At 42.9% G+C, this 15,645-nt stretch overlaps 1 protein-coding gene across 2 annotated transcripts in view; it reads left to right on the top strand.

Annotated features, from left to right (window-relative positions):
• Nucleotides 1–15,645, top strand: part of LOC137425665 (scavenger receptor class F member 2) — an 81,070-nt gene that overhangs the window by 22,977 nt on the left and 42,448 nt on the right. For both annotated transcript variants that reach the window (XM_068114309.2, XM_068114310.2), the window contains exons 4-6: nt 3,386–3,718; nt 8,835–9,033; nt 9,717–9,935. In XM_068114309.2, coding sequence (XP_067970410.2) covers nt 3,386–3,718; nt 8,835–9,033; nt 9,717–9,935 — 751 coding nt within the window. The remainder of the gene's footprint in view (nt 1–3,385; nt 3,719–8,834; nt 9,034–9,716; nt 9,936–15,645) is intronic.

Here is a 15,645-nt window from a genome sequence, read left to right as displayed (position 1 = left end):
GTCTGTTTGTCTGTCTGTGAGCAGGCTATCTCAAAACGTTATGGACATATTTCGGACAAAACTTGCCTGAAAGGTTGGGTGTGTGACGAGCACGAATTGATTCGATTTTGGTGAAGATCCGGATCCCGGATCCAGATATGAGGATTTTTTAGCCCATGCCCCACACAGCGGGAGGCCGTGGTTTTGCAATCGCTTCTGTGTGTGTCTGTGTGTCTGTCCGGGTCATAACGTTTTTACCATTTGTTTTGTCATCAAATTTTCAACAAAACTTTATTATGACAACATGGAAAAGACAAATGAAATAAATTGGTCAAAAGGTCAAAGTTCAGCGTCGCATAAAATCATCAATTTTCACCCAATTGACCTGAAATTTAAATTTACCATTTGAGTTTTGTCATCAAATTTTCAACAAAACTTTATTATGAGAATATGGAGAAGACAAATGAAAGAAATTGGTCAAAAGGTCAAAGTTCAGCATCACATATCGTCAATTTTCATCCAATTGGCCTGAAAGTTGAAGGATTTTCATATTGGGTCCACTGAAATGGTTCACCAATCAAAAGCTAGAAGCCGCTTGTTTTGGGGTTGTTTTTTTTAGATCAAGGGGTCAAAGGTTAAGGTCGCATAAAATCGTCAATTTTCATCCAATTGGCCTGAAAGTTTAAGAATTTTCATATTGGGTCCACTCAATTGGTTCACCAATCAAAACTAGAATCCGCTTATTTTGGGTTGTTTTTTTTAGATCAAGGGGTCAAAGGTCAAGGTCGCATAAAATCGTCAATTTTCATCCAATTGGCCTGAAAGTTTAAATTTACCATTTGAGTTTTGTCATCAAATTTTCAACACAACTTTATTATGAGAATATGGAGAAGACAAATGAAAGAAATTGGTCAAAAGGTCAAAGTTCAGCATCACATAAAATCGTCAATTTTCATCCAATTGGCCTGAAAGTTTAAGAATTTTCATATTGGGTCCAATGAATTGGTTCACCAATCAAAATCTAGAAGCTGCTTGTTTTGGGCCTCTTTTTTTTTTTAGATCAAGGGGTCAAAGGTCAAGGTCGCATAAAATCATACATTTTCATCCAATTGGCCTGAAAGTTTAAGAATTTTCATATTGGGTCCAATGAATTGGTTCAGCAATCAAAATCTAGAAGCCGCTTGTTTTGGGCTTCTTTTTTTTTTAGATCAAGGGGTCAAAGGTCAAGGTCGCATAAAATCATAAATTTTCATCCAATTGGCCTGAAAGTTTAAGAATTTTCATATTGGGTCCAATGAATTGGTTCAGCAATCAAAATCTAGAAGCCGCTTGTTTTGGGCTTCTTTTTTTTTTAGATCAAGGGGTCAAAGGTCAAGGTCGCATAAAATCATAAATTTTCATCCAATTGGCCTGAAAGTTTAAGAATTTTCATGTTGGGTCCACTGAATTGGTTCACCAATCAAAAGCTAGAATCCACTTATTTTGGTTTTTTTTTTAGATCAAGGGGTCAAAGGTCAAGGTCGCATAAAATCATAAATTTTCATCCAATTGGCCTGAAAGTTTAAGAATTTTCATGTTGGGTCCACTGAATTGGTTCACCAATCAAAAGCTAGAATCCACTTATTTTGGGGTTTTTTTTAGATCAAGGGGTCAAAGGTCAAGGTCGCATAAAATCGTCAATTTTCATCCAATTAGCCTGAAAGTTTAAGAATTTTCATATTGGGTCCACTCAATTGGTTCAGCAATCAAAATCTAGAAGCCGCTGGTTTTGGGCTTCTTTTTTTTTAGATCAAGGGGTCAAAGGTCAAGGTCGCATAAAATCATAAATTTTCATCCAATTGGCCTGAAAGTTTAAGAATTTTCATGTTGGGTCCACTGAATTGGTTCATCAATCAAAAGCTAGAATCCACTTATTTTGGGGGTTTTTTTAGATCAAGGGGTCAAAGGTCAAGGTCGCATAAAATCGTCAATTTTCATCCAATTAGCCTGAAAGTTTAAGAATTTTCATATTGGGTCCACTCAATTGGTTCACCAATCAAAAGCTAGAAGCTGCTTGTTTTTGTTTTTTTGGGGGTTTTTTAAAGATCAAGACGTCAAAGGTGAAGGTTGCATGAAATCGTCAATTTCCATCCGATTGACTTGAAATTTGAGCATGGTCTGCACATTGGGTCAATGAAGCCGATTGTTTTTGAGGTCAAAAGATCAAGGTCGCCTAAAATCGTCAATTTTTTGGTATTTTCTTTTAGCTGTTTTTGTCATGTTTAGCATTCAGAATAAGAAGTCTGAATACAAAGTGGACGAGGACGGGCTTTGCTTTTTCAGATGCTTTCTAGTTTATTATTGTCTTCGTGATTCTTCACTATTGAGAGATAGGGCTTAAAACGATATATATATCACAATATCTCAAAAATGTTTGGAGAGATTATGATGAAACTTGGTTTAAGAGTTAGTTAGGCGACGAGAACAAGCCGATTCGATTTTGGTTCAGGTCCGGATCCAGATCCAGCCTATCAGTGGGATATACAAAACGTAAACTGTTTAGTCTGGTGGAGTTATGCACTCCACCGAGTGACTTTCTCGTTTATGATGAGAGAATAGAAGGTTTTCCAACTTTTCCATATGTCTTAAATCTATCTATAATTCCAGTAATCTCTGTGTGTATGTATGTATGTATGTATGTATGTATGTATGTATGTTTGTCTGTGACCGCTGTTTCTCGACAACTACCGGTCCGATATACTTGAAACTTGCCAGGTATATTGCTGGGGACCCGAGGATGTGCCTTTTCAAGGTTTCATATTAATCGGAGAAGTAGTTACCGAGCTATGTCCAAAAAACGATTCAACCAATCAGAGAGCAGCGAGCTATCACGTGTGCCGAACGTGGCGAACAGACTCTGCCTCGGACGGCACATTTGAGAGCGTATTCATTTATTTCACGTTGGCAAACTATGTTGGCGTTCAACTATGTTTTAAAACTAATTAAAACTAATTTGCGATTCATCGTAACTGCGATATGCGACCTTCCGGACAGTGAAGACTGCACTTCCGGCAGCCAATCACAGAACGCGTTGTTGCGTAGGCGTGGCCGATGTGAGAGCGAGCCGAGCCGAGCGCGTGCGCCATTACGGTTCGTAATTCGATTTCTTCCGGAGAAAATAATAATTTCTCGATTTCTTATGCGCATTATTTCTCCCAATTCAGTCAGAGCGAAGGGCGGAAGCGAAGAGCGTTGTTTTTTTTGTTTACGGGCGTACGGGCGTACGGGCGGGGTAGAGCGTACGGGTAGCGTTGTTTTTTTTTTTTTGGCAAGGAACGGGCACCCACGTACGGGCATGCCCTAGTGTCTTAAATGGAGATTAAAAAGGATTGAATCATCATGGTAATGACCTTTCCTTTTTCTCTAGAATGTCCTCCCAAATATTGGGGTCGAGAATGCCGGCTTGTCTGCTTGTGCCACCCATATGGGCGCTGCCACCAAACCACTGGACGCTGCACTTGCCTCGAAGGTCGCTGGGGTCCGGCTTGTGAGAATCGCTGCCCCTGCCACTCGGGCTCCTCGACTTGTGATCCTCAAACTGGAAAATGCCATTGTCTGCCCGGATGGTGGGGCAACCGTTGCGGCAATCGATGTGTTTGCGGGGCCGGTGCCCGCCGCTGCCATCCTGACACGGGGCGGTGCGAATGCGAGGTCGGATGGTGGGGAAAGCGCTGTGAATCACGGTGCACTTGCAGAAGTGGTGAGCTATCCCTCGGCTCTCTGGTTCAATTGGCCTTAACTATGGCCTCCATCTTGCAAAGACTGTCCAATATTTTGTGTCTGGGAGTTTTCTCATGTTTATTTTTATTCGCTAAGAAAATAAGAGACGTGGAAAAGCCTGAGTTTCAGAGGTCATTAATGTCAAATATTCTGGCTTTCATTGCTCCCACAAGTCATCTACTTTCCTAAATCCAAGCCTTTTGACCGGCTCCACTATTTTATTCCTTCTATTTTCAGGCCATTCTCTCACTCTATGATTTTCCTTCATTTCAGTCCTTCAAGATCATTGCTTAGTACTGTCTCAATGCCCAATTTTAAGGTCTCTAACCCAGTTTGTATTACATGCATGAGAATGGAAAGCTCGTCTGTGAACTCGTCGGATGTTGGACGGAATCCATGGAACACTGATCGAAATATGCTAACCACCATCGGAAGCAAGGAATGACTGACATTTTGGGTGTTAACCCTTTGGAGCAAAATAGGAAGATGAGATTGGGGTGAAGGTAGCATAAGGTGGGAGTGCGTAGAGGTGTGTGCGTCATTTGCGTTAGAGTCAGGATACACGTGGGTTTGGAATAACTCATTTTGATGCCTCACAAAAGAGAGGGTGATGGCTCAGGACTTCAGTCTGTTCAGTCCCATTCTTCTCTCCATCCTGGCGCCAAGAGAGCCGTTTAATCAGGTCATTCCCCATCCATATGCATGGTCTTCTCTACCCCCAACATTACCCCATTCCCGAGCACTGCCCTTTTCCAGGCCATTGCGATTTTCCGCCTCTCCGTTACCCCTTTTTGTTTATTGGTTGGTGGTTGGTTTGTTCCTTTTCTGTTTCATTCTCTGTTTCCCCTTCCTCCTCTTTTTGTGTTTCATTCAGTTTGTGTGCAGTTTGTTCACCGTTTCCATACATAATATCCTCCTCCCTACCGACCTCGCCCCTTGATCTTGCTCTCACCTTTACTCTGCTGTTGGTGTTTCCCCTTTCCATTTTGTTCCATTGCATTCTGCTCCAGCTCTTCCACTAGCTTTGACCATTTATACAAAAAGGACAATTTCTCTTGGACCTCCCAACAGGACCACTTAGGCGTCTTCCTCGTCGCTGCTACACCTGCTCTTTCATCAAGACAACGACTTTGATCTCAGGACCCAAAAGCAGTGTTAAAGTCACGGAGCACTTGCCCTGCACCTCAGTGCATGCATGTGATGTATGGAATCATGTGCACTCTCTGCAAGAACATTTGTATTGGTGAGACTGGGTGTCCACTACCGTGAAGATGTGATTAATGTCCGTAGCAACAGCACAGATCTCTCCAATCCAGTTGCTCGACACCGATCTTCCTGGATGCTCATTCGCTCACGTTGCCGTCCCCAGTAGTTATCTCCATTTCAGCATTACGGACAGTCAGGTTTGAAGGTTTGAAGACCAAAGTTTAATTTTCAGGATTGACCCCTTGACCCCCCACAAGATTAACAAGCGCCTTTCATTCACTTAGACACTTCTTCTTTACAAGTTCCAATCTTTTTCCAATTCTGTTGTTCCCCTTTTTTCTGTCTTGCCTCCTTCCTCTTTCCTTTTCCTCTTCTCTTTTTCTGTCCTCTTCCATTTTTCTCACTTTTTCTTTTTTCTTTTTCTAGTTGCTTTTGTATATTTATTTATTTATTTATTATTTATCTTCTCTCTCCCTCTTCCTATTTCTTTCCCTATGATTCCCCCTTTTTCCCCAGTCCCAATCCCCTTGATATTTAAAAACGTTATGTATACATGGACGAGGATCGATGAAGAGCTAGAGCAGAATTGCAAGGGAACAAAATGGAAAGGAGAAAACACCAACAGCAGAGTATAAGAGTGAGAGTGAGATCAAGGGGGGGGGGAGGAGAGAGAGGAAGAAGGACACATGGGGGTGAACAAGCTTGAAAGGGGAAAATGGAAGGGGAAAATGGGGATGAAACAGAAAAGGAACAAACCAACCGGAAAATAATGAACGAAAGGAGCTGAGGAGAGGGAGAATCATAACCATAACCAAGAGGGGAAAATGATAACCAGGAAAAGAGGAGTTCTTGGGAATGGAGTCATTTGGGGTAGAAAGGATCTGGAGTATGGATGTGGGATGACCTGAAGGTCTTGTAGGTTTTCAAAAGTTCACACTGGCCAAGTTGACCTTGCAAAACAGAGGATGCCCAGTCGGCGACTGGCTTTGGAGGCCATCTTGGAAATATGGTCTGCCCAAGAGAGATGATGGCTGATGGTGAAGCCCAAATGTTTGAGTGACTTAACCTGTTGAAGTGTTTTTTATTATCAAGTAGGCAGGTGGCTTTAGCCAGGGAAATTCGCACATTTCTGTCCCACTTGAAAGAGATGAGAGGTTATTGAGGGGAAATCGAGGCAGTTTCTAGATCGTTCTGTCACAGTTTGATGTTCCTCTAGATGATGTTCTTGACTGGAATGTTCATATGATGGGAGGTCAATGTGAATGGAATCTTTTCTTCAGTTTTATTCTCAAAACGTTGAAAAGCTGTCTGTGTCTGTCTGTCTGTCGGTGTCGTGGACATGCTCCATTCAATTTGAACCACAATACAAGTAGGAAAGACATGCTCGGCAAAGAACTTGCACAACTCGTTGCATTGAGATTTGAAGTAGGAATTGTCGCTGCACGGACAAGCGGAGCCCGAAGGAACTGGGAATATGTAATCAAACTTTTGATGCGGAGGGGGGGGGGGGGGGGGGACATCTTTGTAACGGCAAAATAATTATTGTGTGGCACTGTCAAGCTCGTTGAAAATTTGTTTATCACTATAACTAACAAAAAGATTTGCCCAGCCAGGACTGTTGTGAATATTTAGCTCTTCTTGTTATTCCCTTCTTCATTAAACCATCCCCCATCCAAATCCATGATCTTTTCTTCCACTGTTATCCCTTCACAAGCCCACTTCTTTCCAAGTTTCCAGTTTCCTTTTCCTGAAAGCATGCGGCTGTATCCATCTTGGAAACCCCGTGTGTCCTCCCTGAGCCCGCATTCTTCCCCACATCTCTTATTTATCCAAGTCTCCCTCTTTGGTCCCTCAAATATCCTGTTGACGTGTTTTTCCCATCTCTTTCTGATACACCCTCCACCAAAGTTGGGCGGAGGTTATGTTTTCACCCCTTGTCTATTTGTGTTTGTCTGTCTGTGAGCAGGATATCTCAAAGTTATGGATAAATTCGGAAGAAACTTGGTGGAAGGGTTGGGTTTGTGACGAGGACAAATCAATTCGATTTTGGTAAAGGTGCAGATCCGGATCCCATGATTTTAAATTTTTTAGTGATTTTTCACCATTGAGTAATGGGGCCAATAGCGATATATAGCATGATATTTCAAAAAGTTGTGGACGACTTGTGACAAAACTTGGTGGATGAGTTACGTAAGTGACAAGAACAAGCTGATTCGATTTTAGTTCAGGTCTGGATCCAGATCATCTTATCAGTGGATAGAAAATGTAAACTATTCAGCCTGGCGGAGGTATACTGTCTACTGAATGCCCTTCTAGTTCTTTTTCTGTTACATGCTCATTCTGTTCTACGTTCTCGCTCCTCCATGAGCCTCAACTTTGTATACCCCAAAAAACAACATCTTGGAACTGGAAGGCCAATCTTTATTGGAAAACTAATCTCGGATTTTTTTTTGTTGTATGTATGCAAGATCGAGGCTCGTGTAAGAGCTAACATTGATCACAAAAAGACAAACTGACACATAAAACATAACACATGATAAAGGGAGCGGGAGAACAAGATGGACATCGGGAGATCTGTGGGAGGGAGAGAACTTGGGAGGAGGAGGCATGGGAATGGCGGGGGGATTGGGAGAGGTAAAAAATACACATGGACACTGCTTGGACTTCCAGGAAAGAAGTCGGTATTTCAAATAAATAGCACCGCAAAGCTGGCGTAACCCCTCAGCCCATGCATGGTGGAAACCAATTTCAAGATGGCTGCCGTGGCGGCCATATTGAAAATCGCAGCGCGCCCATTTTCGAAAGGAACCTCCCTCTACTCAACCCCAACACACACTACAAAAATGGATTTAATCGGACAAGCCGTTCTGCTCGAAATTGACGGAAACCAAAAGTTGACGGACGCCTGGACGCCCGGACGACGCCCGTGACGACAATACCCCTTTAGCTCAATTTGGGCTGAGGGGTGAAAAGTAGAACTGGGGTGAATTAACGGGGGTAGAAAAGATCAAGGTTTTGCATGGGGGAAGATAAGAGATGGTGGTGAACAGCTGTTTTAAAGACCTGGAGGGAGGAGTGGGATTGAAGAGAGTGAGGGAGTTTGTTCCAGAGGCGGGAGAAAAGAGGAATGAAGGAGTGAAGGTGAGCAGAGAGTCTTGATTTTGGCAGTTTAACCATCAGAGGGTGGCAGGCAGATCTTGTGCGACCTGAAGGAATATTGGGGGGACAGAGCACAGAGAGAGCTGGGGGAGCAAGGCCGGAGAGGAGTCGGTAGAAGACAGAAAGACCACCAACCTGCCTGCGGTGAGTGAGTGAAAGGCCCTCGGAGTTAGATTCATTGCAGGAGATTCCAATGATTCAAGCAATCACATTTAAAAGTAGAACAGCGCTCTGTGGAGCGCATACCTCCACCAGGTTGAATAGTTTACGTTTTGTATCCCACTGATAGGACGATCTGGATCCAGATCTGAAGTAAAATCGAATCAGCTTGTTCTTGTCACTTACATCCACCTAGTTTTGTCCCAATCCGTCCACATTGTTTTGAGATATCCTGCTATATATCGTTTTTGGCACCGTCTCTCAATGGTGAAGAATCACATAAAACATTATAGTATCCGGATCTTCATCAAAATATAATCATTTCGTTCTTGTCACACACACAACTTGTCCACCAAGTTTCATTCAAATCCTTCCACAACTCTTTGAGATATCGTGCTCATATACAGACAGACAAACAGACAAACAGACAGGGGGGAAACATAACATCCGTCCACCTTCAGTGGCGGAAGTAACAACAATTGGAGCCGAATTGTGACAGTAATTTAAATTACAAGTTCAATGACACCCAGGACAGAAATATCTAAACGGTTATTTTTGTTGTCGTTGTGAAGTTCTAGGTTGTGAACAGCTTACTGGCCGCTGCTTGTGCGGACAACGCCGCTGGGGCCGACTTTGCCAGTTCCGTTGTTTGTGCGAGGAAGGTCGATGTGATACGACAACTGGGGTCTGCGTTTGTCCACCTGGTTACCGAGGACGCTTTTGTAAAAGTACTTGCCCTGCAGGGCTCTATGGTCCTAAATGTAGCCTTAGGTGAGTATTGTCTCTTCCGGTTATTTTATTTAGCCTGGTGTTAGCTTAGCGGTTTGGGTGCTGGTTTGGGATCCTAGGATCATGGGTTCGAATCCCGGTCGATCGATGAATTAACACCAGGGGGGTTGACTCAGCCTGAACCATCCATTCCGCGGTCCGCAAATTGAGTACCTGTTCACTGGTAATTCCCTGTGTGTCGCAAGAGGCGACTAACAGGGTTGGCGGCAGGAAGGGCATCCGGCCGTAAAACATTGCTTCAAAAAGGGGGAAAGGTGCCCAAAAAAGGACCAACCTCTGCTCTGCGGGGAAAAATGGCCTCCAAAGGCGGTTCTTTCACAATTATTTTATGATGCGTTTCCTGTTCACTGTAAACTAGACTATTCCAGCCCACTGCAGGAACAAGGCCTCACTCAAATAGTGTTAAGGGGATATTTGGCAATACTTATCGCGCCTGCCAACTTTATGGTGGCACGAGTGTGAAACCATGGGATTTGAACCCACCACGGCCAATGGAGGAAGAAATGTCTTTAACTCCTCAACCGAACAACCTGGTCATGTGGCGCATCAGATGCAGAAATGAAAATTGATGATCACATTGATAAATGAACTGTGCAGGGAGTCCCAGTGATGAAATTGTGTGCTGTATTTTCTTGTTCGTGAACCCTTCACCCTTGTTTACTTAGGTGTGGTTGGTGTCAGGAAGGAAAGGCCTGTGAAACTACAAGTGGCCTTTGTGAATCCTGTGCTCCAGGATGGAACGGTTCTCGTTGTGACGTTCCCTGCCCCGACGGATGGCACGGGACCGGTTGCTTGCAGGCCTGCCCCACGTGCCGAGGAAATGCCAGCTGCCGGGCACATGACGGAACGTGTGCCCACTGTCCGTCGGGCCAAAGCGGCGCCCGGTGAGTCGAGAACCCTGTCGTGCTGTGGCTAATGAGACCACCCGGGTGTGGGACAGGAGTGCTTGAGTTGTAAATATGAAAACGATGTGAAACGTCTCTCCATTCATCTCGAGCCAATATGGCTGTGTTGTGGAATGTACCGTGACATTCATGTGCAGAGCTGGAATCTTTCTGGATAAATCCACAACGGTGTCCCAGTTCTTTGAAAAGACTCCTTGTGTGGTCCAACGTAGGGTTTTTTATTTTGTATACCAGATCGAGGCTCGTGAAAGAGCGAACATTAATCACACAAAAAGTCAAACCGACACATAAAACACAAAATAAGGGGAGCAGTAGACAAGATGGGGAGAGAGGGGGAAGGACACAAACACAACATTTGAGAGCAGGGACATCGGGAGATCTGTGGGAGGGAGAGGGCTTGGGGGGGCGGTGGGAAAGGTGTAAAACATATGGACACTGCAAGGACTTCCAGGAAAGAAGTTGGAATTTCAAAAAAAGTGTATCTGGGGTGAATTAACAGGGGTAGAAAAGATCAAGGTTTTGAATGGGGGAAGATAAGAGATGGTGGTGAACAGCTGTTTTAAAGACCTGGAGGGAGGGGAGGGATTGAAGGGAGTGGGGGAGTTTGTTCCAGAGGTGGGAGAAAAGGGGAATGAAAGAGTGAAGGTGAGTGAGAGTGAGTAGAGAGAGAAGAGGTGAGTAGAGGCTCTTGATTTTGGCAGTTTAACCATAAGAGGGTTGCAGGCAGATCTTGTGCGACCTGTAGGAATATTTGGGAGACAGAGCACAGAGAGAGCTGGGGGAGCAAGGCCGGAGAGGAGTTTGCAGAAGACAGAAAGACCACCAACCTGCCTGCGGTGAGTGAGTGAAAGGCCCTCGGAGATAGCTTCATCGCGGGAGATTCCAATGATTCTGAAAGCTTTTGTTTCAACAGCGTGAAGCCGAGCTAGGTGTGAGGCAGGAGCACCAGCCCAGAGGGGAGAGCAGTACTCCATTGAGCTGCGGATGAAAGCCTTGTATGTGGTGAGGAGCTCAGGTGTGCCAAGGAAGGACTTCGCACGACGGAGGATGCCCAGTCGGCGACTGGCTTTGGAGGCCAGCTTGGAAATGTGGTTTTCCCAGGAAAGATCATGGCAGATAGTGAGACCCAAAAGCTTGAGCGACAGAACTTCTTGGAGAGGATTGTTGAGAAAGTAGATGGGAGGGTTGTCCAGTCGGTCTTTTTGGAGAGACATAGTAAGAGTGTGAGATTTGTCAGGTTAGAAAGACATGTTCCACTTGTTTGACCAGTCTGTGATTTTGTCCAGGTCTGCAGAGAGTGAGGAGGCTGCAGACTGCAGATCTGAGGGATGAGGAATGGAGCGGCAGATAGTGGAGTCATCATCAAAGAGATAGAGAGGATTTTCCAGAGAGTCGGAGAGATCATTAATGAAGACCAAAAATAGCACAGGGCCCAGAACACTACCTTGGGGAACTCCAGCCAGAACAGGAAGGGGAGATGAGAGAAATCCATTCAGGGCCACACGTTGATTACGACCAGAGAGGAAGTCCGCAAGCCATGAGTGGAGATTTCCATGGTTCTCCGGTCGAGAACTCGGTCTCGAGAACTCGGGTTACCAAAAGGATGCTCCATGTTCGCTGAATAATCAAAGTGTGGATTTCTGTCCATGATTTTAGCATCATATCAATTTACATTTAAATTTACATTTTCAAAATTTGGCAAACTCTTTTCTTTTCAACCCATAAACCATCATTTTCATCCACGCGACTTTTCACATACATTACACAAACATCAAGATGTTCTAGTTAAGAAATGAGTCACCGACGACATAGGATTTGATTTCCCTGCCAAGGATTTATAAATGCTGGGCCGTGCAGATCATAATTGATGTATTCCTGGGTAGGTCACACAGGTAGTCGTTCTGATCTATACTAGGTTACCTTACACAGGTCACACGTCACCCTAAAATGGATCTTGACTAGTTTGGATGCATGGATCACCCAAAAATGGATCTTGACTAGTTTGGATGCATGGATCACCCAAAAATGGATCTTGACTAGTTTGGATGCATGGATCACCCAAAAATGGATCTTGCCTAGTTTGGATGCATGGATCATCCTAAAATGGATCTTGACTAGTTTGGATGTATGGATCATCCTGAAATGGATCTTGACTAGTTTGGATGCATGGATCACCCAAAAATGGATCTTGACTAGTTTGGATGCATGGATCATCCTAAAATGGATCTTGACTAGTTTGGATGCATGGATCATCCTCAAATGGATATTGACTAGTTTGGATGCACGGATCATCCTAAAATGGATCTTGCCTAGTTTGGATGCATGGATCATCCTAAAATGGATCTTGACTAGTTTGGATGAATGGATCATCCTAAAATGGATCTTGACTAGTTTGGATGCACGGATCATTCTAAAATGGATCTTGACTAGTTTGGATGCATGGATCATCCTAAAATGGATATTGACTAGTTTTGATGCATGGTTCATCCTAAAATGGATCTTGCCTAGTTTGGATGCATGGATCATCCTAAAATGGATCTTGACTAGTTTGGATGCACGGATCATCCGAAAATGGATCTTGACTAGTTTGGATGCACGGATCATTCTAAAATGGATCTTGACTAGTTTGGATGAATGGATCATCCTGAAATGGATCTTGCCTAGTTTGGATGCATGGATCATCCTGAAATGGATCTTGACTAGTTTGGATGAACGGACCATCCTAAAATGGATCTTGACTAGTTTGGATGCATGGATCATTCTAAAATGGATCTTGACTAGTTTGGATGAATGGATCATCCTGAAATGGATCTTGCCTAGTTTGGATGCATGGATCATCCTCAAATGGATATTGACTAGTTTGGATGCATGGATCATCCTAAAATGGATCTTGACTAGTTTGGATGAATGGATCATCCTGAAATGGATCTTGCCTAGTTTGGATGCATGGATCATCCTCAAATGGATATTGACTAGTTTGGATGCATGGATCATCCTAAAATGGATATTGACTAGTTTGGATGAATGGATCATCCTGAAATGGATATTGACTAGTTTGGATGCATGGATCATCCTGAAATGGATCTTGACTAGTTTGGATGCATGGATCATTCTAAAATGGATCTTGACTAGTTTGGATGAATGGATCATCCTGAAATGGATCTTGCCTAGTTTGGATGCATGGATCATCCGGAAATGGATCTTGAGTAGTTTGGATGCACGGATCATCCTAAAATGGATCTTGACTCGTTTGGATGCACGGATCATTCTAAAATGGATCTTGACTAGTTTGGATGCGTTGATTATCCTAAAATGGATCTTGACTAGTTTGGATGCATGGATCATCCTAAAATGGATCTTGACTAGTTTGGATGCATGGATCATCCTAAAATGGATCTTGACTAGTTTGGATGAATGGATCATCCTAAAATGGATCTTGACTAGTTTGGATGGATGGATCATTCTAAAATGGATCTTGACTAGTTTGGATGAATGGATCATCCTAAAATGGATCTTGACTAGTTTGGATGTATGGATCATCCTAAAATGGATCTTGACTAGTTTGGATGTATGGATCATCCTGAAATGGATCTTGACTAGTTTGGATGCACGGATCATTCTAAAATGGATCTTGACTAGTTTGGATGAATGGATCATCCTGAAATGGATCTTGCCTAGTTTGGATGCATGGATCATCCTAAAATGGATCTTGACTAGTTTGGATGAATGGATCATCCTAAAATGGATCTTGACTAGTTTGGATGCATGGATCGTCCTAAAATGGATCTTGACTAGTTTGGATGCATGGATCGTCCAAAAATGGATCTTGCCTAGTTTGGATGCATGGATCATCCTAAAATGGATCTTGACTAGTTTGGATGCATAGATCATCCAAAAATGGATCTTGACTAGTTTGGATGCATGGATCATCCTAAAATGGATCCTGACTAGTTTGGATGCATGGATCATCCTAAAATGGATCCTGACTAGTTTGGATGCATGGATCATCCTAAAATGGATCTTGCCTAGTTTGGATGCATGGATCATCCTGAAATGGATCTTGACTAGTTTGGATGCATGGATCATCCTAAAATGGATCTTGCCTAGTTTGGATGAATGGATCATCCTAAAATGGATCTTGCCTAGTTTGGATGAATGGATCATCCTAAAATGGATCTTGACTAGTTTGGATGCATGGATCATCCTAAAATGGATCTTGACTAGTTTGGATGAATGGATCATTCGAAAATGGATCTTGACTAGTTTGGATGCATGGATCATCCTAAAATGGATCTTGACTAGTTTGGATGCATGGATCATCCTAAAATGGATCTTGACTAGTTTGGATGCATGGATCATCCTGAAATGGATCTTGACTAGTTTGGATGCATGGATCATCCTAAAATGGATCTTGACTAGTTTGGATGCATGGATCATCCTAAAATGGATCTTGACTCGTTTGGATGCATGGATCATCCTGAAATGGATATTGACTAGTTTGGATGCATGGATCATCCTAAAATGGATCTTGACTAGTTTGGATGCATGGATCATCCTAAAATGGATCTTGACTAGTTTGGATGCATGGATCATCCTAAAATGGATCTTGACTAGTTTGGATGAATGGATCATCCTAAAATGGATCTTGACTAGTTTGGATGAATGGATCACCCTAAAATGGATCTTGACTAGTTTGGATGAATGGATCACCCTAAAATGGATCTTGACTAGTTTGGATGAATGAATCACCCTAAAATGGATATTGACTAGTTTGGATGCGTGAATCATCCTGAAATGGATCTTGACTAGTTTGGATGCATGGATCACCCTAAAATGGATCTTGACTAGTTTGGATGAATGAATCATCCTAAAATGGATCTTGACTAGTTTGGATGAATGGATCACCCTAAAATGGATCTTGACTAGTTTGGATGAATGAATCATCCTGAAATGGATCTTGACTAGTTTGGATGCATGGATCACCCTAAAATGGATCTTGACTAGTTTGGATGCACGGATCACCCTAAAATGGATCTTGACTAGTTTGGATGAATGGATCATCCTAAAATGGATCTTGACTAGTTTGGATGAATGGATCATCCTAAAATGGATCTTGACTAGTTTGGATGCGTGGATCATCCTAAAATGGATCTTGACTAGTTTGGATGAATGGATCATCCTGAAATGGATCTTCACTAGTTTGGATGAATGGATCATCCTAAAATGGATCTTGACTAGTTTGGATGAATGGATCATCCTGAAATGGATCTTGACTAGTTTGGATGCATGGATCATTCTAAAATGGATCTTGACTAGTTTGGATGCATGGATCATCCTAAAATGGATCTTGACTAGTTTGGATGTATGGATCATCCTAAAATGGATCTTGACTAGTTTGGATGAATGGATCATTCTAAAATGGATCTTGACTAGTTTGGATGCATGGATCATCCTAAAATGGATCTTGACTAGTTTGGATGAATGGATCATCCTAAAATTGATCTTGACTAGTTTGGATGAATGGATCATTATAAAATGGATCTTGACTAGTTTGGATGAATGGATCATCCTGAAATGGATCTTGACTAGTTTGGATGAATGGATCATCCTAAAATGGATCTTGACTAGTTTGGATGCATGGATCATCCTAAAATGGATCTTGACTAGTTTGGATGAATGGATCATTCTA

Source organism: Myxine glutinosa, chromosome 4 (assembly GCF_964187855.1).
Source record: "Myxine glutinosa chromosome 4, kmMyxGlut1.1, whole genome shotgun sequence".
NCBI lineage: Eukaryota > Metazoa > Chordata > Myxini > Myxiniformes > Myxinidae > Myxine > Myxine glutinosa.
This window is presented reverse-complemented; position numbering and strand designations above follow the sequence as displayed.